A 22,332-nucleotide genomic window follows, 5' to 3' on the forward strand; every position below is an offset into this window, starting at 1 on the left:
AAAAAGGCATTCCAATGAGCATGGTTGAGATTAAATTCAACTGGGAAAACATATATATATATATTTTGTTTGTTTTTGTTTGTTTTTGTGGTACACGGGCCTCTCACTGTTGTGGCCTCTCCCATTGCGGAGCACAGGCTCCAGACGCGCAGGCTCAGTGGCCATGGCTCACGGGCCCAGCTGCTCTGCGGCATGTGGGAGCTTCCCGGACCGGGGCACGAACCCGTGTCCCCTGCATCGGCAGGCGGACTCTCAACCATTGCGCCACCAGGGAAGCCCCATATATATTTTTTTAAAGTTTATAAAAAGGTCAGAAGAAAACAGGGAGGTGAAAGTGATAACATGGTCAATGTGAAAAGAAGATAAAGTGTTTTTTCTGAAAGAATCTGAAAATTGATTTAGTTTGATCTGGCAATTGGGATGGGGAGTAAAATGTACATGTGTTACACAGTGCAGCAAGACTGAGTGGGGTCTTTGGGTTGTAGGAAATTTTATATCTACGAACCTTAAGGGGGAACCTCAGCAGCAGGACCGTTGCCAGGGCCAGGCCAGAACAGAGAGGGATGTATGGCACTGAAAGAAATGAGAACGGCTGCTCTTTCTGTGAGTATAATGTGAATGCCCTTGTAACCAGCTTCAATTTTTAAACAGACCAGCCCCCTAGTCCACTTCTCTTCATTCAGGGCATGAGGAAGGTAGCTGGCCCCCGGTCTCAACCAGGACAGAGCAGGTAGTGGATGGTCTCCAGGTGTCGGACAACAGAGAAAGATGTACTTTACGAACGCTCTGGGGAATGAAATCAAGGGCTGGAGGCAGAGCCAAGGGGAAAGCTTCAGTGAGTAGCAGGGGAAGCAAATTAGCCAGTCAACTTGCTCTAAGCAGAAATGTAAACTCCCCTGAGCCCTTTCCCGCATTCCCCAACCCTAACACCTCATTCTCTATTTCCCTGGAAACAGGTGGGGAGGCTGAAAGAGCCCTGGCATAAATTGAAGGGCAGCAGGAGGGCTTGGGTAGAGGATTCTAGAAGGTGAGAAAATAACTCTTCAGCTGCATTTACTCCCTTCTGACCATCATCTACTTCCGCCCCAGACAGTGTCCCCTCGTTCTAAACAGCACCCACCCGGGAATTCCCTGGCGGTCCAGTGGTTAGGACTTGGTGCTTTCACTGCCGGGCCTGGGTTCAATCCCTGGCTGGGGAGCTAAGATCCCACAAGCCGTGTGTGCGTGCCAAAAATAAAAATTAAATAAATAAAAAATAAACAGCACCCACCCATCCCTCTTATGTTCACTAAGTGCAAAGTAACCAGCTCACTGAAAATACTTAAATCTGACAGCCAGCTGCTGACTGCTTCTGTGACTTCCGGAACCACAGAAACACACAGACCTATAGGCTTCTCCAGGCGAGCAAAGGAAAGCCTGTGTGTGCATGCGTGTGCAGTGGGTGGGGATGCTAGCAGGGGAGCACTTGGCATCAGAAACCACCAGAGGATCCCTACAGCCATGAGGAACAGCTGGGGCAGATGGGCACTGTGGCTAGACCAGACAAAGGCAAGTGGCCTTCAGCAGAGATGGGAGAAAGGCCCTGACATTTCCAAACTTATTTGTTCAACACTGGGAGACAATCATCACGCTGTATTTGTGGAGTCCAGACAGAAACAGTTCCCATCAAAGGGAGGCAGCAGAGCAGAGCGGTTTGGAAACAAACTGCCTGAATTCAAATTTCACTCTGCTACTCTCTGTGTGAACCTGGTCAAGTTACCAAAACTTTCTGTGTCCCAGTTTCTCCATATGGTAAATGGGGATAATAGTGTTTACCTTATAGATATATTCTGAGTTTTAGATAAGTTAATGCATGGAAAACACTTAGCAGAGTGCTTGCATAAGCAAGCATTATAGAAATGTTTGTTAAATAAATAAAATTAATGGGACAATGGGACTGAGAGACAGAATGCAAGGCTAACAGCAGAAAAGAATGCTATGTCCTACCTTGCAGTACACCACAAGTGGGCAGTGCCCCCACCATCATCTTTAATACAAAAATGAAATTGAAGTTGGGGAAAAAAAGAGAAATTAAAATTTCAAAGTGCAAGAACTGAGCCTCCATAGAATTCTGCATAAACAGAATGGATGGCCACAATTTCTTAGTCTAGAAAGATACATCCGGTTTGGTCTTAAGAGAATGAACATGGTTGCAGCAGGGACAATGTATTCTCCAGCAACAATTACTGTCCCATTATTCAATTCACTGGGGCAGTATTCAGAGCACTTGTCTCCTACTCCTGGTCCACCTTTGTCATAATGAACACTCCCCACGTCCCCTGTCCCAGGGAAAACTGGGGCAGAAGGAGAAGAGAAGCCTTAAATTAGTCAATTTTAAAACTTCTTAGCAGTTCTGCTAACAGGCTTGGTAGGATTTTTTTCTAGGATGACGCTTAATTTTTCCAGATGAACTTAAAAATTATTGTGAAGTTCACTCTGCAAAAAAACTCTTTGGAATTTTGATTGAATTTTTTTCAAATTTGGAAATAGGCCTTTCACTAGCTGCTAAGAATAACATCACAATAATAAAATATTACAGTATAAAGAACAGAACAAACAGATGAATAGAAACAAAAGAGCCCCACACAAGACCTTACACAGTCTACTTAAGAATTCTGCATAATAAAGATGAGATTTCAAAACAGTTTTTTTTTTTTTGGCGGTATGCGGGCCTCTTTCACTGTTGTGGCCTCTCCCATTTTGGAGCACAGGCTCCGGACGCGCGCAGGCTCAGAGGCCATGGTTCACGGGCCCAGCCGCTCCGCGGCATGTGGGATCTTCCCGGACCGGGACACGAACCCGTATCCCCTGCATCGGCAGGCGGACTCTCAACCACTGCGCCACCAGGAAAGCCCTCAAAACAGTTTTAAAAGGATGGATTTCAACCTTTTTTATAGGATAAATGATGCTGGAATAATTAATTATGTAGGGGAAAAAATGATTCAGAGTCCTACCTAATGCCATATACCAAAATAAATTCCAGATATTTTATAGTATTTAAAATGAAAATTGAGTCCATAGAAGAACGGGCATATAAATATTGATCTGACTTGGGGCCTATGTAAACATAAAGGTAAAAAGAGAAACAATTAAGGAAATAAAAGTGAAAGTGGGACTTCCCTGGTGGCGCAGTGGTTAAGAATCCGCCTGCCAATGCAGGGGACACGGGTTCGATCCCTGGTCCAGGAAGATCCCACATGCTGCGGAGCAACTAAGCCTGTGCGCCACAACTACTGAGCCTGCGCTCTAGAGCCCACGAGCCACAACTACTGAAGCCCAAGCACCTAAAGCCCGAGCTTGGCAACAAGAGAAACCACTGCAATGAGAAGCCTGCTCACCACAACGAAGAGTAGCCCTGCTCGATGCAACTAGAGAAAGCCCGTGTGCAGCAACGAAGACCCAATGCAACCAAATAAATAAATAAATAAAAAATTAAAAAAAAATTAAAATTAAATAAAAAGTGAAAGTAACAGAAGTGAAATAAAAATAAACAGGGAAAGCTTGCAACATATACAATAAAGGGATTACATCTTTCTCTTATTGATTTGGAAAAACTCTTCATATGTTAAAGACTTCAGCAGAAAAACAGGTGAAGAACACGAATAGACAAATACAAAAATACACATGTGTAGATAAAATCATGAAGGAAAAAGTAAAATTATCTATCACTAATATTAAAAAATGCAAATTAAAATGAAATACAACTTATTGCCTACCAAATAGGCACACACACACACAAAGCAAATTATGCTAATGTCCAATTTCGGTGAAGGGTAACAAAGCAGGTTCTAAACAGTTCTATTGTAAGTATAAGCAAGTATGAGCTATGTAGAGAGCAAAGAATCAAAGGTATGGACAAGATTTTATACCAAGATGAAGAGTATTATTTTTGTTGTAAAAATATTATTAATAGCCTAAATTATCAACAATAGGGAATTGGTTATTATGATGGATAAGATGATGATATATTAGCAAGTATTAAACATATATTAGCAAGTATCAAAAAATATTTAACCACATGAAAATGGTGAAGTTATTTCAAAATAAGTTATGAAATAGTACAACATGATCTTAATTAGGTTAAAAAACCTTATGAATGGGGAAAAAAGGCCATATTTAAAAAACTCAACAAAAACAAACCCTCAAAATATTAACATTCTATGTAGTGGGATCATAGATGATTTTTATAATCAGGACCAAAACAACCAAAACAAACACCCCCAGGAAATGCTATGCTCCCCTTTTTTCTTGTGGCGTTGTCAGAAAAAGTGTCAGCCATTTTAGAAAATGTTGATCCTTTCTCAGCAGCTCTGGTACGAAGCTTGATGGACAATAATTGAAGCAGATGATTTCCATTACCTTTATTGATTAACTATGAACTTCAATTATTTGTTTTGTTTTCCCCCCATCTAGCTTTTTTCATTATTTTTTGTAGAAATAGGAAGAAAGCTGAAAGATCTGTGGATCTGGTTCCCTAGAGAATTGCTAACAATGGATGGCAAGGACGGATAAGAGGTGAATATCACTTGAGAGTTCTTCAACCCGTGTGAGCCTGCCTTCATTGGTTCTGGAGTCCATTAGCAAAGGGAGTTCTAGGGTACAGAGGATGGCAGAGTAAAAGGAAACCAATAGGCAATTTAAAATTGTTCAACCTCTTAAGATGTGTTGGGGGGAAAAGCAAGGGATAACTGTGTTAAAAAGAAAAAGAAAGAAGAAAGAAAAGAAGAAGTAAAGGAAGGAACTCAACCAGAGGTCTTTCCCAGACTTAGGCATTTCAAAGAGAAAGGCACCTGTGAAAATCTTTGAATTGAACCAAACCATGAAACACCATCATAAAAGACCAAAGACTCAATTACCACTATTAAAAAAGGGAGAGACTTCTGGGAAGATGGCGGAAGAGTAAGACGCGGAGATCACCTTCCTCCCCACAGATACACCAGAAATACATCTACACATGGAACAACTCCTACAGAACACCTACTGAACACTGGCAGAAGACCTCAGACCTCCCAAAAGGCAAGAACCCCCCCCCCACGTACTTGGGTAGGGCAAAAGAAAAAAGAATAAACAGAGACAAAAGGATAGGGACGGGTCCTGCACCAGCGGGAGGGAGCTGTGAAGGAGGAAAAGTGGCCACACACTAGGAAGCCCCTTCGCGGGCGGAGACTGCGGGTGGCGGAGGGGGGGAGCTTCGGAGCCTCGGAGGAGAGCACAGCAACAGGGGTGCAGAGGGCAAAGCGGAAAGATTCCAGCACAGAGGATCAGGGCCGACCGGCACTCACCAGCCTGAGAGGCTTGTCTGCTCCCCCGCCGCAGCGGGCGGGGCTTCGGTCGGAGCGCAGGGAGAGGACTGGGGTTGGCGGCGTGAACACAGCCTGCAGGGGGTTAGTGCGCCACCGCTGGCCGGGAGGGAGTCCGGGGAAAAGTCTGGACCTGCCGAAGAGGCAAGAGACTTTTTCTTCCCTCTTTATTTCCTGGTGCACGAGAAGAGGGAATTAAGAACGCTGCTTAAAGGAGCTCCAGAGACGGGCGTGAGCTGCGGCTAAAAGCGCGGACCCCAGAGACAGACATGAGACGCTAAGGCTGCTGCTGCCGCCACCAAGAAGCCTGTGCGCGAACACAGGTCACTATCCACACACCCCCTTCCGGGGAGCCTGTGCAGCCCGCCACTGCCAGGGTCCCGGGATCCAGGGACAACTCCCCTGGGGGGAACGCACTGCGCGCCTCAGGCTGGTGCAACGTCACGCTGGGCTCTGCCGCCGCAGGGTCGCCCTGCACTCCGTGACCCTAACTACCCACCCCGGCCTGAGTGAGCCAGAGCCTCCAAATCAGCGGCTCCTTTAACCCGGTCCTGTCTGAGCAAAGAACAGACGCCCTCCGGCGACCTACACGCACAGGCGGGGCCAAATCCAAAGCTGAGCCCCTGGGACCTGTGAGAACAAAGAAGAGAAAGGGAAATCTCTCCCAGCAGCCGCAGAAGCAGCGGATTAGAGCTCCACAATCAACTTGATGTACCCTGCATCTGTGGAATACATGAATAGACAACGAATCATCCCAAATTAAGGAGGTGGACTTTGAGAGCAAGATTTATTATTCTTTCCCCTTTTCCTTTTTTTGTGTGTATGTGTATGCTTCTGTGTGAGATTTTGTCTGTATAGCTTTGCTTCCACCATTTGTCCGAGGGTTCTATCCGTCCGTCTTTTTTTTTTCCCTTAATAATTACTTTTTATTTTAATAACCTTATTTTATTTTACTTTATCTTCGTTCTTTCTTTCCTTCCTTCCTTCCCTCCTTTAGACAACGAATCATCCCAAATTCAGGAGGTGGACTTTGAGAGCAAGATTTATGATTTTTTCCTCTTTTTCTGAGTGTGTATGTGTATGCTTCTGTGTGAGATTTTGTCTGTATAGCTTTGCTTCCACCATTTGTTCCAGGGTTCTATCCATCCGTTTTATTGTTTTTTTCCCCTCTTAATAATTATTTTTTTATTTTAATAACTTTATTATATTTTATCTTACTTTATTTTATTTTACTTTATCTTCTTTCTTTTTTTCCTTCCTTCCCTCCTTCCTTCCTTGCTCCCTCCCTCCCTCCCTTCTTTCTTTCTACTTCTACTAATTCTTTCTTTCTACTTTTTCTCCCTTTTCTTCTGAGCCGTGTGGACGAAAGGCTCTTGGTGCTGCAGCCAGGAGTTAGTGCTGTGCCTCTGAGGTGGGAGAGCCAACTTCAGGACACTGGTCCACAAGAGGCCTCCCAGCTGCACATAATATCAAATAGCGAAAATCTCCCAGAGATCTCCATCTCAACGCCAGCACCCAGCTTCACTCAACGACCAGCAAGCTACAGTGCTGGACATCCTATGCCAAACAACTAGCAAGACAGGAACACAACCCCACCCATTAGCAGAGAGGCTGCCCCAAATCATAATAAGTCTACAGACACCCCAAAACACACCACCAGACGTGGACCTGCCCACCAGAAAGACAAGATCCAGCCTCATCCACCAGAACACAGGCACTAGTCTCCTCCACCAGGAAGCCTACACAACCCACTGAACCAACCTTAGCCACTGGGGACAGACACCAAAAACAACAAGAACTACGAACCTTCAGCCTGCAAAAAGGAGACCCCAAACACAGTAAGATAAGCAAAATGAAAAGACAGAAAAACACACAGCAGATGAAGGAGCAAGATAAAAACCCATCAGACCTAACAAATGAAGAGGAAATAGGCAGTCTACCTGAAAAAGAATTCAGAATAATGATAGTAAAGATGATCCAAAAGCTTGGAAATAGAATAGACAAAATGCAAGAAACATTTAACAAGGACCTAGAAGAACTAAAGATGAAACAAACAATGATGAACAACACAATAAATGAAATGAAAAATACTCTAGATGGGATCAATAGCAGAATAACTGAGGCAGAAGAACGGATAAGTGTCCTGGAAGATAAAATAGTGGAAATAACTACTGCAGACCAGAATGAAGAAAAAAGAATGAAAAGAACTGAGGACAGTCTCAGAGACCTCTGGGACAACATTAAACGTACCAACATTCGAATTATAGGGGTTCCAGAAGAAGAAGAGAAAAAGAAAGGGACTGAGAAAATATTTGAAGAGATTATAGTTGAAAACTTCCCTAATGTGGGAAAGGAAATAGTTAATCAAGTCCAGGAAGCACAGAGAGTCCCATACAGGATAAATCCAAGGAGAAATACGCCAAGACACATATTAATCAAACTTTGGTCAAAAGTTAAATACAAAGAAAACATATTAAAAGCAGCAAGGGGAAAACAACAAATAACACACAAGGGAATCCCCATAAGGTTAACAGCTGATCTTTCAGCAGAAACTCTGCAAGCCAGAAGGGAGTGGCAGGACATATTGAAAGTGATGAAGGAGAAAAACCTGCAACCAAGATTACTCTACCCAGCAAGGATCTCATTCAGATTTGATGGAGAAATTAAAACCTTTACAGACAAGCAAAAGCTGAGAGAGTTCAGCACCACCAAACCAGCTCTACAACAACTGCTAAAGGAACTTCTCTAGGCAAAAAACACAAGAGAAGGAAAAGACCTCCAATAACGAACCCAAAACAATTAAGAAAATGGGAATAGGAACATACATACCGATAATTACCTTAAATGTAAATGGACTAAATGCTCCCACCAAAAGACACAGATTGGCTGAATGGATACAAAAACAAGACGCATATATTTGCTGTCTACAAGAGACCCACTTCAGACCTAGAGACACATATAGACTGAAAGTAAGGGGATGGAAAAAGGTATTTCATGCAAATGGAAACCAAAAGAAAGCTGCAGTAGCAATTCTCAATCAGACAAAATAGACTTTAAAATAAAGACTATTAGAAGAGACAAAGAAGGACACTACATAATGATCAAGGGATCGATCCAAGAAGAAGATATAACAATTGTAAATATTTATGCACCCAACATAGGAGCACCTCAATACATAAGGCAAATACTAAAGCCATAAAAGGGGAAATCGACAGTAACACATTCATAGTAGGGGACTTTAACACCCCACTTTCACCAATGGACAGATCATCCAAAATGAAAATAAATAAGGAAACCCAAGCTTTAAATGATACATTAAACAAGATGGACTTAATTGATATTTATAGGACATTCCATCCAAAAACAACAGAATACACATTTTTCTCAAGTGCTCATGGAACATTCTCCAGGATAGATCATACCTTGGGTCACAAATCAAGCCTTGGTAAATTTAAGAAAACTGAAATTGTATCAAGTATCTTTTCCAACCACAACGCTATGAGACTAGATATCAATTACAGGAAAAGATCTGTGAAAAATACAAACACATGGAGGCTAAACAATACACTACTTAATAACGAAGTGATCACTGAAGAAATCAAAGAGGAAATCAAAAAATACCTAGAAAGAAATGACAGTGGAGACACGATGACTCAAAATCTATGGGATGGAGCAAAAGCAGTTCTAAGAGGGAAGTTTATAGCAAAACAATCCTACCTTAAGAAACAGGAAACATCTCGAATAAACAACCTAACCTTGCACCTAAAGCAATTAGAGAAAGAAGAACAAAAAAACCCCCAAAGTTAGCAGAAGGAAAGAAATCATAAAGATCAGATCAGAAATAAATGAAAAAGAAATGAAGGAAACGATAGCAAAGATCAATAAAACTAAAAGCTGGTTCTTCGAGAAGATAAAATTGATAAACCATTAGCCAGACTCATCAAGAAAAAAAGGGAGAAGACTGAAATCAATAGAATTAGAAATGAAAAAGGAGAAGTAACAACTGACACTGCAGAAATACAAAAGATCATGAGAGATTACTACAAGCAACTCTATGCCAATAAAATGGACAACCTGGAAGAAATGGACAAATTCTTAGAAAGGCACAACCTACCAAGACTGAATCAGGAAGAAATAGAAAATATGAACAGACCAATCACAAGCACTGAAATTGAAACTGTGATTAAAAATCTTCCAACAAACAAAAGCCCAGGACCAGATGGCTTCACAGGCGAATTCTATCAAACATTTAGAGAAGAGCTAACACCTATCCTTCTCAAACTCTTCTAGCAAGGGAGGAACACTCCCCAACTCATTCTACGAGGCCACCATCACCCTGATACCAAAACCACACAAGGATGTCACAAAGAAAGAAAACTACAGGCCAATATCACTGATGAACATAGATGCAAAAATCCTCAACAAAATACTAGCAAACAGAATCCAACAGCACATTAAACGGATCATACACCATGATCAAGTGGGGTTTATTCCAGGAATGCAAGGATTCTTCAATATACGCAAATCAATCAACATGATACACCATATCAACAAATTGAAGGAGAAAAACCATATGATCATCTCAATAGATGCAGGGAAAGCTTTCGACAAAATTCAACACCCATTTATGATAAAAACCCTGCAGAAAGTAGGCATAGAGGGAACTTTCCTCAACATAATAAAGGCCATATACGACAAACCCACAGCCAACATCGTCCTCAATGGTGAAAAACTGAAAGCATTTCCACTAAGATCAGGAACAAGACAAGGCTGCCCACTCTCACCACTCTTATTTAACATAGTTTTGGAAGTTTTAGCCACAGCAATCAGAGAAGAAAAGGAAATAAAAGGAATCCAAATCAGAAAAGAAGAAGTAAAGCTGTCACTGTTTGCAGATGACATGATACTATACATAGAGAATCCTAAAGATGCTACCAGAAAACTACTAGAGCTAATCAATGAATTTGTTAAAGTAGCAGGATACAAAATTAATGCACAGAAATCTCTGACATTCCTATACACTAAGGATGAAAAATCTGAAAGTGAAATCAAGAAAACACTCCCATTTACCATTGCAACAAAAAGAATAAAATATCTAGGAATAAACCTACCTAAGGAGACGAAAGACCTGTATGCAGAAAATTATAAGACACTGATGAAAGAAATTAAAGATGATACAAATAGATGGAGAGATATACCATGTTCTTGGATTGGAAGAATCAACATTGTGAAAATGACTATACTACCCAAAGCAATCTACAGATTCAATGCAAACTATCAAACTACCAATGGCATTTTTCACAGAACTAGAACAAAAAATTTCACAATTTGTATGGAAACACAAAAGACCCCGAATAGCCAAAGCAATCTTGAGAACGATAAGCGGAGCTGGAGGAATCAGGCTTCCTGACTTCAGACTATACTACAAAGCTACAGTAATCAAGACAGTATGGTACTGGCACAAAAACAGAAAGATAGATCAATGGAACAGGATAGAAAGCCCAGAGATAAACCCACGCACATGTGGTCACCTTATCTTTGATAAAGGAGGCAGGAATGTACAGTGGAGAAAGGACAGCCTCTTCAATAACTGGTGCTGGGAAAACTGGACAGGTACATGTAAAAGTATGAGATTAGATCACTCCCTAACACCATACACAAAAATAAGCTCAAAATGGATTAAAGACCTAAATGTAAGGCCAGAAACTATCAAACTCTTAGAGGAAAACATAGGCAGGACACTCTATGACATAAATCACAGCAAGGTCCTTTTTGACCCACCTCCTAGAGAAACGGAAATAAAAACAATAATAAACAAATGGGACCTAATGAAACTTAAAAGCTTTTGCACAGCAAAGGAAACCATAAACAAGACCAAAAGACAACCCTCAGAATGGGAGAAAATATTTGCAAATGAAGCAACTGACAAAGGATTAATCTCCCAAATTTATAAGCAGCTCATGCAGCTTAATAACAAAAAAACAAACAACCCAATTCCAAACTGGGCAGAAGACCTAAACGGACATTTCTCCCAAGAAGATACACAAACTGCCAACAAACACATGAAAGAATGCTCAACATCACTAATCATTAGAGAAATGCAAATCAAAACTACAATGAGATATCATCTCACACCAGTCAGAATGGCCATCATCAAAAAATCTAGAAACAATAAATGCTGGATAGGGTGTGGATAAAAGGGAACCCTCTTACACTGTTGGTGGGAATGTAAATTGATACAGCCACTGTGGAGAACAGTATGGAGGTTCCTTAAAAAACTACAAATAGAACTACCATATGACCCAGCAATCCCACTACTAGGCATATACCCTGAGAAAACCATAATTCAAAAAGAATCATGTACCAAAATGTTCATTGCAGCTCTATTTACAATAGCCCGGAGATGGAAACAACCTAAGTGTCCATCATCGGATGAATGGATAAAGAAGATGTGGCACATATATACAATGGAATATTACTCAGCCATAAAAAGAAACGAAATTGAGCTATTTGTAATGAAGTGGATAGACCTAGAGTCTGTCATACAGAGTGAAGTAAGTCAGAAAGAGAGAGACAAATACCGTATGCTAACACATATATATGGAATTTAAGAAAAATAAATGTCATGAAGAACCTAGGGGTGAAACAGGAATAAAGACACAGACTTACTAGAGAATGGACTTGAGGATATGGGGAGGGGGAAGGGTAAACTGTGACAAAGCGAGTGAGAGGCAGGGACATATATACACTACCAAACGTAAGGCAGATAGCTAGTGGGAAGCAGCCGCATAGCACAGGGAGATCAGCTCGGTGCTTTGTGACCACCTGGAGGGGTGGGATAGGGAGGGTGGGAGGGAGGGAGACGCAAGCGGAAAGAGATATAGGAACATATGTATATATATATAACTGATTCATTTTGTTGTGAAGCTGAAACTAACATACCATTGTAAAGCAATTATACTCCAATAAAAATGTTAAAATGAAAAAAAGAAAAATACTGCAGCCAACTGCAAACTTCAATATCAGAAAAAATTAATAAAAGCACAGCCAACTTAAAAAAAAAAAGATAACCGACTTAAGGGGGGGGTGGGGGAGGGATGGATTGGGAGTTTGAGATTAGCAGATGCAAACTATTATATAGAGAATGGATAAACAACAAGGTCCTACTGTATAGCACAGGAAACTATACTCAATATCTTGTGATAAACTATAATGGAAAAGAATATGAAAAAGAATGTATGTATATATATTATAACTGAATCAATTTGTTACACAGTAGAAATTGACACAATATTGTAAGTCAACTATACTTCAATAAAACAAATTTTAAAAAATAAAATTTTAAAATAAGAAGAAAAAAAAAAAGCGAGAACATAAATGAAATAGAGTAATGCTAGTGCTTGAGTAGTCTCTTTAGTGTTGGGGTGAGATAGGGTCCAGAAAAAAGAAGTCTTCAGATACAAGATCTCTTGTCCGGTCTGCCTTGGTAATTTGGAATTTAAACTTCTGCCATGAAGGTATCATTATCCTTAACTTGAAAACCACTGACCTACACTGCCCCAGCCATCTCACATTGGTTACTGTACTCTGTCAAGCTTCACACACAATGGTCCTCCATCCCCTCTAGTTCCATCCCAGAAGATGCTGAAACTCCTGCTTCAGGTCGGAACAGGTCAATATCCGCATTGTTCTTAGAAGAGTCATCTGCTAGAAGGATTTTTATTTAAGCCATATTTTGGAATCTGGGATGTATTTTTTTCCCCAGTAGTGTCTGTTACCAAATAGCACCTTGTTCTGCTGTCATCTTCCTGATAATAAATTTAGTCTACTGGCAGATACCATAAGCTTGTCATGACAAAAGTGACAAACAATGCCAATAGGACACAATCTGAAAGAATAATGAAAAAAGAACCCTTGAAATTCCAGACAGATGAACTAGTTGGTTAAATGAGAATATTTTGGTTCCAAGTCCCAGAGTAAATCCTATAGCACTCTGGGTAAAAATGCTAGAAGGCAGAAAGAGCATCAGAATTACCTGGATCATATCCAATATTAGATTCATCCTCTGGATTCCCAAGGGATAGATGACATGATATGTGCCTTCACCTAATATTACTAGGATAAGGCGCAACTCAACAGTCTGATTTGATATAGCACCAAGAAAGTGGTAAATCCAACTCTCAAGTCTGAGTTCACACATGTTGGCAGGTCACAAACTAGGGAATGGTCTGCTTTGGGGAACCACTGGCTTTTTGGATGTAGATCATAATTTTCTCTTATCACAAATGCAGCCAACAACATGAAGTCAACACAACTGATTCACACAACCCAAGCTACTGAAAAGAAGCAGCTTCCAGGAATCAACAGTAGTGGTGTGGTTGACCTTTATCTCATGGCTGAATAGATCTACTTGGCGGGAGCCCCAGAGAGTCCTTACACTTACCTATAGATTCATCTACCTGAAAAGGTGAGGCTAGGGAGGAGCCAGAACTATAAAGCTTCTCCTCACCCGGACAGGTCAAGACCACTAGAAGGGATAACAAAGTCTCCCATCAAACACACACAGGGAATTATTTTTAGTAGTTCCATAGTGAATAACAGGAATTGCACTTCAGAAGAATGTCACACAGTCAGATATCTTCTGTTCAAGGTAGATGAGGACTGAAATGAGGAATAGAAAAAGATAAGGAAATAGGGGTAGGATTCAAGCTCAAGAGGGAGGTTTTCCTTAATTCCAACTATGGTCCATTTCACCCTGAACATACATGGCCCTTTACCTTGCAGTGTTCTGGCTAAGATCAACTTTATCTCTATTTGGGTTAGTTCATGGAAGCCCCTAGCCCTACAGAAAAAGCAGGCTGTAGTTTTAATATGTGATTTTTTGTTTAAGAAAATGATTCTCAGAAGCCACATGGCTCTTTATATTTCCTGTTATTCTTCTCTGGGAGACAGAAGTGCTTTCTTCTCCCCACTTTTGAAGGAGGATGCAGCATTGTGTCTTTCTTCAAAGACCTTACCAACTAACATGTTATTTAGTTCTTAGGGATCTACCCTAAAAAAAGTGCCAGGCCTTCAGCCACTAAATGCCATTAAGGAACAGTCTGCCTAAATAAAAGTATGTCATTATCTATCCTCTTTCCAGGACTTTAAACTACAAATCTCCAAAAACCATAGAGTAGTTAATTTGTCCTACTTAACCTAATTATATGTATATTTTAAAAGCTTAATAAACAGTCACACAGAGTCTCACAGAACAGGACTGGTCTTCCTCTTTGACTCAGACTTTTGAGGCACTTCCCGGGCAGCTCAAGACTTCGTTACTGACTCCCAGAGCCTGCTGAAGTAGATCCAAAGAGCTGGGCTGGAGCCGTAAATTTTTGTCATCATATGTCTATGAACTTTATCCCTCTTGTTTATTCAGGATATCACCAATATCCAGGAAGTCAAAGAGCCGGGAAAGAAGGGCAGGGTGGTGGCAAGTTATTGGCTCAATCCGGAGGTCCTTGGTGAGGCCACATTTAACAGGAAGCAGAACCCAGAGCATCAATCAGAAAAGCGCCTTTATCACAGCCTGCTGGCTGACCTTGTGGTGAGATGGTGGTGCCCTTCTCGAGATAGTCAGAACATTCCTCGCTACCACAATGCACTCGCCCACAGGAGAGTCTCAGCTATAGTAAAGTACACTGATCTACCGCATGGGAGAAAATGGACAAAATGTACCCCACGGAAAATTTAAAAATCCCTCAGCAAGTACTGTCACAGCAAATAGTCACTTTTCAAATAAGTCATTCAGTTAGGTAGCCATTATTATGGCTTTTTTTCCCTCCCAGGAAACCCCAAGTCTCCTACTAGTGAAAGGAATCAGAGGCTCCTAGAATTTTCCTAGGTATCAATTGCCTACCAATATAAAAAAACTCAAATCAAAGTTCAACCTCATTCTGAAGGGTTTGTTGTCAGTCATGTCATGAAGGTTTAAGTGGAAACAGGGAAGAAATTCAATAAAATATTTATGCTCTCTTACCATTAGCATCTTGGACTCCAGTAAGTGCTCCGACAGCTGCTGCGGTTTCCCCAGACAGGACTATCTGTCCCCCCCCTTGCAAGGTGGCCTCAGCCAGGGTGGCGACAGCATGGGCGGCAGCTTCGCTGTGGGTATAGAAAGAGGAGGGGGGAATGTATGAGTTGAATAAAGGTATAGCACTGCAGCAAGACAAACCAAACTTTCAACCTTTCCTAGGATCTCTCCACTGACTCCATGTTTGTGAGCCTACCAGCACATAAGGCTATTGACAGAATCAGAGCAATTTTTAAATGATAATAATAAATAGCTAGAGAAAGCCCAAGTCTTTCACGTTTATACAGCTAATGTGAGATTTTCTTTAAACCTAGGAAATGGGTGTTTAAGGACAGAAGGCACACATTCCCAGTCCCTTCTTTATCAAGATCAATTGAGTGCCTGTAAGCCATAGTGGAAGCTCTGATCCACATTCAAAAGCCATTTTGGTTGTCAATCACAATGTTTTCTTCTTCTCTTTTCTCTTTACGGTAACACAAGGCAGACCATCTGAAACTGCCTTTTTGTTTGTTTTTATTTCTTTTTTGTGGTACGCGGGCCTCTCACCGTTGTGGCCTCTCCCGTCGCGGCTCCGGACGTGCAGGCCCAGTGGCCATGGCTCACGGGCCTAGCCGCTCCGCGGCATGTGGGATCTTCCCGGACCGGGGCACGAACCCGTGTCCCCTGCATCGGCAGGCAGACTCTCAACCACTGCGCCACCAGGGAAGCCCTGAAACTGCCTTTTTATAGCTAAGGATGGATGATAATGTGAGGAGTCAGCAACCTGGACTTGCTATTCAATTAATATTAAATAATAATTCTACTCAATACTCTGCAATAACCTATATGGGAAAAGAATCTGAAAAAGAATAGGTATGTGTATATGTATTAATCACTTTGCTGTATACCTGAAACTAACACAACATTGTAAATCAACTATACTCCAATATAAAATAAAAAATTTTTAAAAGATACATAAAAATATATCAAATAATAGCAATTTGGTTTACATCCATGATTCCAAATACAAAGTAATGGCTGACTAATATCTTGCAAAGTTCAGCCCTTCCTTTTGCTTCATGTACACGTAGGCAGAACTAAATTAACACTTACAAGTTTAAATTATCACTATAAGCCCAAAATCCTTGACTCTACAAACATAATGAAATAATAAACCTCCCTTCACTGCAAACCAAACACTCTGCAGAACAGAAAGATATTAGCCATCTATTTATAGTAAACACTATTCTAGCAGTTTGTATCCCATTTTTCTTTTCCTTATTGTCTGCTTTTACTATATGCATAAATACCCACTTTTATTGATTCGATGATGATACAAACTATAAAATGTATTACTGTTTCATGTGCCAGCAAAAAACGAAAAGTTCCTGGGCATTCCCTGGTGGTCCAGTGGTTAGGACTCCATATTTTCACTGCCAGGGCCTGGGTTCGATCACTGGTCAGGGAACTAAGATCCCCAAGTCCCACAGCAGAGACAAAAAAAAAGTTCCTGACAATTGTAATCGTAAGATTATAGTTTACCATCCAAACTTCAGAGATGTTAAAATGTGGAAGAAAAGAAAAAAAGAACCCACCAGATAAATTCATCACCTCTCCTGGGAAAGTACCAGGTACCACTCTGCACAGTTACTGAGGGAATATCAAAAGTGGGCATGGAGAAAAGGAGGTGGCGTCATTTAGTTTATCAGAGGTGGACAAAGTCCTGGGTTTGACATCGAATAAGCCAGTTGATTCAGCTTTGTTCTGAAGCTGCAGACTTTGCCACAACTATGGCAGTCATCTCGCAAAAACAAGCTGTAGGGGAGGATGGGGCGGGGGGCAGCTATGGACCGTTTAGGGCAAACGTGTCACGACTGTGGGCAAAGCAATGTGTACCAAACTTAACAGCGTCACTTTCATCTAAGAGAGTCGGCAAACAAGTAAAGCAACTGACATAATCATTCTTCTGGGGAAGACTTCTTGGTCACTATAAGGATGTTAGGAAGCAGTTTAAGAAGTCCAATGGACAGAAAAGTCTCATTAAATAGAGAATTCTCCCCTTCTTGCTAACTTGCCTTGCTTTTTAAATTGTTATGTGTGTGTTTAAAAAGTTATTTTTCTCTGATAATAAAATGCATGTAGAAACTTGTAAAAATTCATTAAGTATAAAAGAAAATTTTTAAATATCATGCAGAGATAAGAGCTATTTTCCTTCTTTTTTTTTTTTTTGCGGTATACAGGCCTCTCACTGTTGTGGCCTCTCCCGTTGCAGAGCACAGGCCCTGGACACGCAGGCCCAGCGGCCATGGCTCACAGGCCCAGCCGCTCCGCGGCATGTGGGATCTACCCGGACCGGGGCACGAACCCGTGTCCCCTGCCTCGCCAGGTGGACTCTCAACCACTGCGCCACCAGGGAAGCCCCCTCCTTCTAATCTTAAACACAACTTTAAACAGATAATCAGGATCATACTGTACACACAGTTTTATAGCCTGCTTTTCTTACCTAACTTGGCATTTCCCCATATAAATATTCTTTGACATTTATTCAAAATAATAAGTTAAATGTAAAACTGCTGATTCCCCCCACCCCCTTTTCTAGTTGTTCAGCTGTGGTAACTTTTAATTTCCAGGCTTCCTTTAACTTAGTTCAAGATCATGATTACATATTTCAAATTTATTTACTTCCTTTATAAAAAATTTGGGGACGGAATTGAGGTTGAGCAAAAAGCTGAACAGAATCATAGAGTTTCCACACAGCCCCTTTAAAAGCTAAGATCAATCTCTGTGCTAAAACGTACTTCCGATGTGATACCCACAGCCAGTCATTCCATAGTATCTGTAACATGAATTCAGAGCCAAAGTGGACCCTGGATCTGGAATTACTACTAAGGCTATTCTTTACCTTTTACAAGGTAGATTTTAATTTTAGGATGCTTTATAATTATTTGAGATAGTAAAATGAATGATTATTTAGTGCCTAGACCCTTAACTTTTAATATTTTTCTGAGAAACTTGTGTCAAATAATATTACCAGCCAATTCTGCAGCGTTCAGCTATCACGGATTAACGATAGAAATATTTAACACTCTGACCTGAGACTTCATGGAAAGCCAAAAAGGATATTCTTTGGAAAATGCTTCAGCTGTGTGGTATTTTGAAAAAGAAAGCTGGTATATGAGAACTGTTTATATGGAAATAGGAGCTGTGTTTACAGGTTACCTCAGCAACTGCTCATTTCCCCACTGTTTTTATCACAATCTACAATAATCTTATTTCTATGACCATCAAAGGTGACGTCCTGCCACTCTTGGACACATGCTTGCAGGGTGAAATTTCACAGGCTATGAGGGGGAGAGCAGCCACCCAAGCCCTGACCCGGAAGAGTCCCTGTATCCAGTCATACCCATTTTATAATGTCTGAAGCTCTAAATATTTGAAGTCATTTTTCTTTAGTGCCTTTCTAAAATATGTTATGCTGGAAGAAAAGCTGTGAAGCAGCAACAACTAAAGCAATCTGGGATGCCAGGGATGAGGGGTCCGACAGGGATGACAGGTCCACAGGTCGGTGAGGTTAGTTACTGCGTGCCCTGGTCAGGGGCCGGGGCAAAGCAGCAACGGATGGATCTTTTACATGGTGCAAAAGACAATGGTGATGCCTGTGGTCAGCAGACTATCACTCCCAAGTCTATTCTAACCATTAGACTTCATGGAAAGTGATCAAACTGTATTGCGAGAAAAAGGTTACCTTCACTTAAAAGGTGAGTAGGGATCAAAATGTCTCTAAGCTACCACTTAGCAATTTTTCAACAAAAGTCATTTCCAAACCAGTTACAAATGAGAAGTTTCTAACAAGCCCCCCCCCACCTTTTTTTCTGTCAACGTTTTATCTGCAAGTGTCCCACCTTCACCTATAGGAAAAAGAGGCAGTTGCATAGTCCCTGTCCTCTATTTCCAGAGAGGATTTCTGATCTAGGTTGTCCATCCCATGTTACTGGACAAATAAATACAAGTTCATATATTAAAGCCATGTTTTATTTTAGTAAGATCTCTAATTTTAAGTCAATATTTTCATTTTAAAAAATGGTAAGAGTTGGGCTTCCCTGGTGGCGCAGTGGTTAAGAGTCCGCCTGCCGATGCAGGGGACACGGGTTCGTGCCCCGGTCTGGGAGGATCCCACATGCAGCGGAGCGTCTGGGCCTGTGAGCCATGGCCGCTGAGCCTGCGCGTCTGGAGCCTGTGCTCCGCAACGGGAGAGGCCACAACAGTGAGAGGCCCGCGTACCGCAAAAAAAAAAAAAAAAAAAAAAGGTAAGAGTAAGTTTTTCTTTAAAAATATGATTCACTTCTTTTCTTTAAGCAAAGTCTCTTCACAGCAAAAGAACAGCAACTCTAACTTTCTTGAGCATTTGTTTCCCCATAGCACTGAGTCACAGCACTACACACAGTAGACACTCAGTAAAAACTGTCTTCCTGTCAACAACATCACATAAATTTCTACCAGAGCAAATGTAGATTCAGTCTACCAGTATTTATCATGTATCTGTCTCTATGTGCAAGGACTGTACTGGCTTTGCAGGACTTGTGTAAGAGGGAATGTAAGTCTAGGACAACTTAACCAACGACCTGAAACTTCCAATTAATCACTGTATTGCAACAAGCAAATGATGATTTCATTTCCTGTCTGGTTGTTCAGGGTGAACAGGTCTGAGGTGTGACGCTCTGCTTTTCATTTGTTCACTTTGATTCTCTCTCCACCTCCTTCCTAAAAGTGTTAATTTATTCTGTATTTTGAAAATAATTAAAATTAACTAGCTTCTAGATTTTTAAATGACAATTTCTCCATACCCCTTTTGGGTATGGAGGGTGGGCTACAGGTTGTCTGAGCCCGGGGCCCTCATTCTAACTTGCTATACAAAATTCTTTTAACAGCATGGTTGAAAAAAAGGTCTGTCTTGCACCTGTCCTGATCCCCTTTCCCCTCAACAGTTGAGAGAAGCCCTCTGCCTTCTTGTTCTCCAGCTGCCATTCCATGTAGCCTGCCTCTCTCTCTTTGCTCTGCACCCACATCTGCTGTTTACAGTGCAGCAGAGGTGCAGGTGATTGTTAGAGAACCATGCTTGTTCCATCTGCACCTGAAAAAGAGAGGCTGGAAGGGAGCAGCTCTAGGAAATCGTTTTGTTACCACAGGAACAAAGTACCACGCAGTGTACTTTTCACTAAGACGACTTCCAGCAACGAATTCTTTGGAGAGGCTGGGAATGGGTCTCATCCCATAGAGAAGCAAACACAAAGGGCTCGTGTCTTAAGTCCAATCCTCCTGACGTTAGACAGTGGGTTACCGCTCCTGGAATTAGAAGCCCATGATGTTCCCCTAGTAGCCTGCTATAGTCTAGTCTTCACTGCCAGGCTTGGTTTCTTCACCCTCAGCAGAGGCTGCAAAACACCATCCCCCAACACTCATGGGGTGTTGAACTATCTGATTGCAAACAGATTTCAACATCTCTTTACTCCTACATGCCACAGTGAACCATATTCTCCTTCCTTTGGAGTAAACACTATAGCCACCTCAGCTGCATCTGAGTGTGTTAACAAGCCCTCAGGGGAAACCATTACCCTCCTTGCCTTTAGAAATAAGCCCTGGTCCTTACACTAAAGGGAGCCAGAATGTGCTTCATGTTTTCCACTATGTACAGGGTTCCCAGGACACTCCCACTTCACTGGAATAGCAAAGGTGCTGGCTCGATGAAATGAAGTTTTTCTGGTCTTTGATGGTGGCCTTTTAGACCCCATGCTACAGTGAGGGGTTACCGGACCAAAAGGAAGGAGGGTTTCACTCTGGCCATAGCTTTCAGGAAGTTTATCTGTGTGTCCTCTCTCAAAGGTACAAGTAGGATTGAGTCAAAGTGTAAGGAATCAAATAAGACTTTCATGTTACTGAAAAGTGATATGGTTCAATGGGCTAAGAAAAAAGTTTCTATCCCAGGTCACTCAGGGACTCACTGGTAACTCTGGAAGGAGAAGCGTCTGTGTATGTTTCAGTTTTTTATACCTGACCAACCAAGTCCTTACCATACTTCCTTCAAAATCAGTCACTTTATCTCCACTCTTACTACTAGTTTCCACGCCTTTGACAAGTCATACCTGGACTGCCTCTTCTTAACTGGCCTTCTACTTTTAATCTCTTCTTGCTGTAAACAATTCTAAGTAGACAAATTTTAAAATATAAGTTAAATGATAATAAGTATAATTCTTGAAATGCTAATTACAGGCCAGACACTTTGACAAGAGTTTTATATACATCATTTCATTGAGTCTTTATGATTCTACATGATGAAAATTATCCTTATTATAATGATGATGAGACTAATGCTCAGGGGTTAAATATCTCCAGATCAAATGGCAACTAAATGGCAGAGGAAGGATTCAAACCTGAATCTATACGACCTCAGAACCCTCTTCCCAGCCACTATACTATACAGCTTGATGGAAATCTTCTGTACATAAGCCTATCAAGGCTTTCTAGTGTCTACCACAGCCAACCTAAACTTCAGCTGATTTTCATATTTTGGAGGAAGTGATCCCCTTACTCTGAATTCCTACTATGTTCATAGTCTACACCATACATTTGGACAGTAAATTACACTCTGAGTAATATGTTTGCTAAGTGTTTTACTTAAATCAATCTCCCCATTCACAGTATGATTTCTTTTAAGGCAGACATTATATCTTAGAGCATTCTTTATTTACAGCCTTACCCAGTAGAGTGCTGGCATGTCGCAAGAGTTCAAAGACTATTTGAGGCTAACAGCTGCTGCACATAATGTTAACAGCAACCTTACCATATGCTGGGCACTGAACTAAGGATTTCACATGCATTGACTTTTCCCATTCTCACAGCACCCCTACAAAGTAGGCACTGTTTTTACCCCCCCCCACCTTT

At 41.3% G+C, this 22,332-nt stretch overlaps 1 protein-coding gene across 14 annotated transcripts in view; it reads right to left on the reverse strand.

Annotated features, from left to right (window-relative positions):
- Positions 1-22,332, reverse strand: part of NRF1 (nuclear respiratory factor 1) — a 135,729-nt gene that overhangs the window by 18,566 nt on the left and 94,831 nt on the right. For 10 of the 14 annotated variants that reach the window (XR_003431890.1, XR_003431891.1, XM_027101950.1 and 7 more), the window contains 2 exons: positions 21,534-21,592; positions 15,361-15,485 (listed from right to left, as the gene is read on the reverse strand). Coding sequence is in view for 10 of the 14 variants with exons in the window: in XM_027101950.1 (XP_026957751.1) it covers positions 15,361-15,485; positions 21,534-21,592 (184 nt within the window). In the remaining 4 variants the exon portion in view is untranslated. The remainder of the gene's footprint in view (positions 1-15,360; positions 15,486-21,533; positions 21,593-22,332) is intronic. The other 4 variants (XR_003431892.1, XR_003431893.1, XM_027101951.1 and 1 more) reach the window with 1 other exon arrangement.

The sequence above is a fragment of the Aethalodelphis obliquidens genome, unplaced genomic scaffold (assembly GCF_003676395.1).
Source record: "Aethalodelphis obliquidens isolate GAN/ISIS:26980383/991018 unplaced genomic scaffold, ASM367639v1 scaffold5, whole genome shotgun sequence".
Taxonomy (NCBI): Eukaryota; Metazoa; Chordata; class Mammalia; order Artiodactyla; family Delphinidae; genus Aethalodelphis; species Aethalodelphis obliquidens.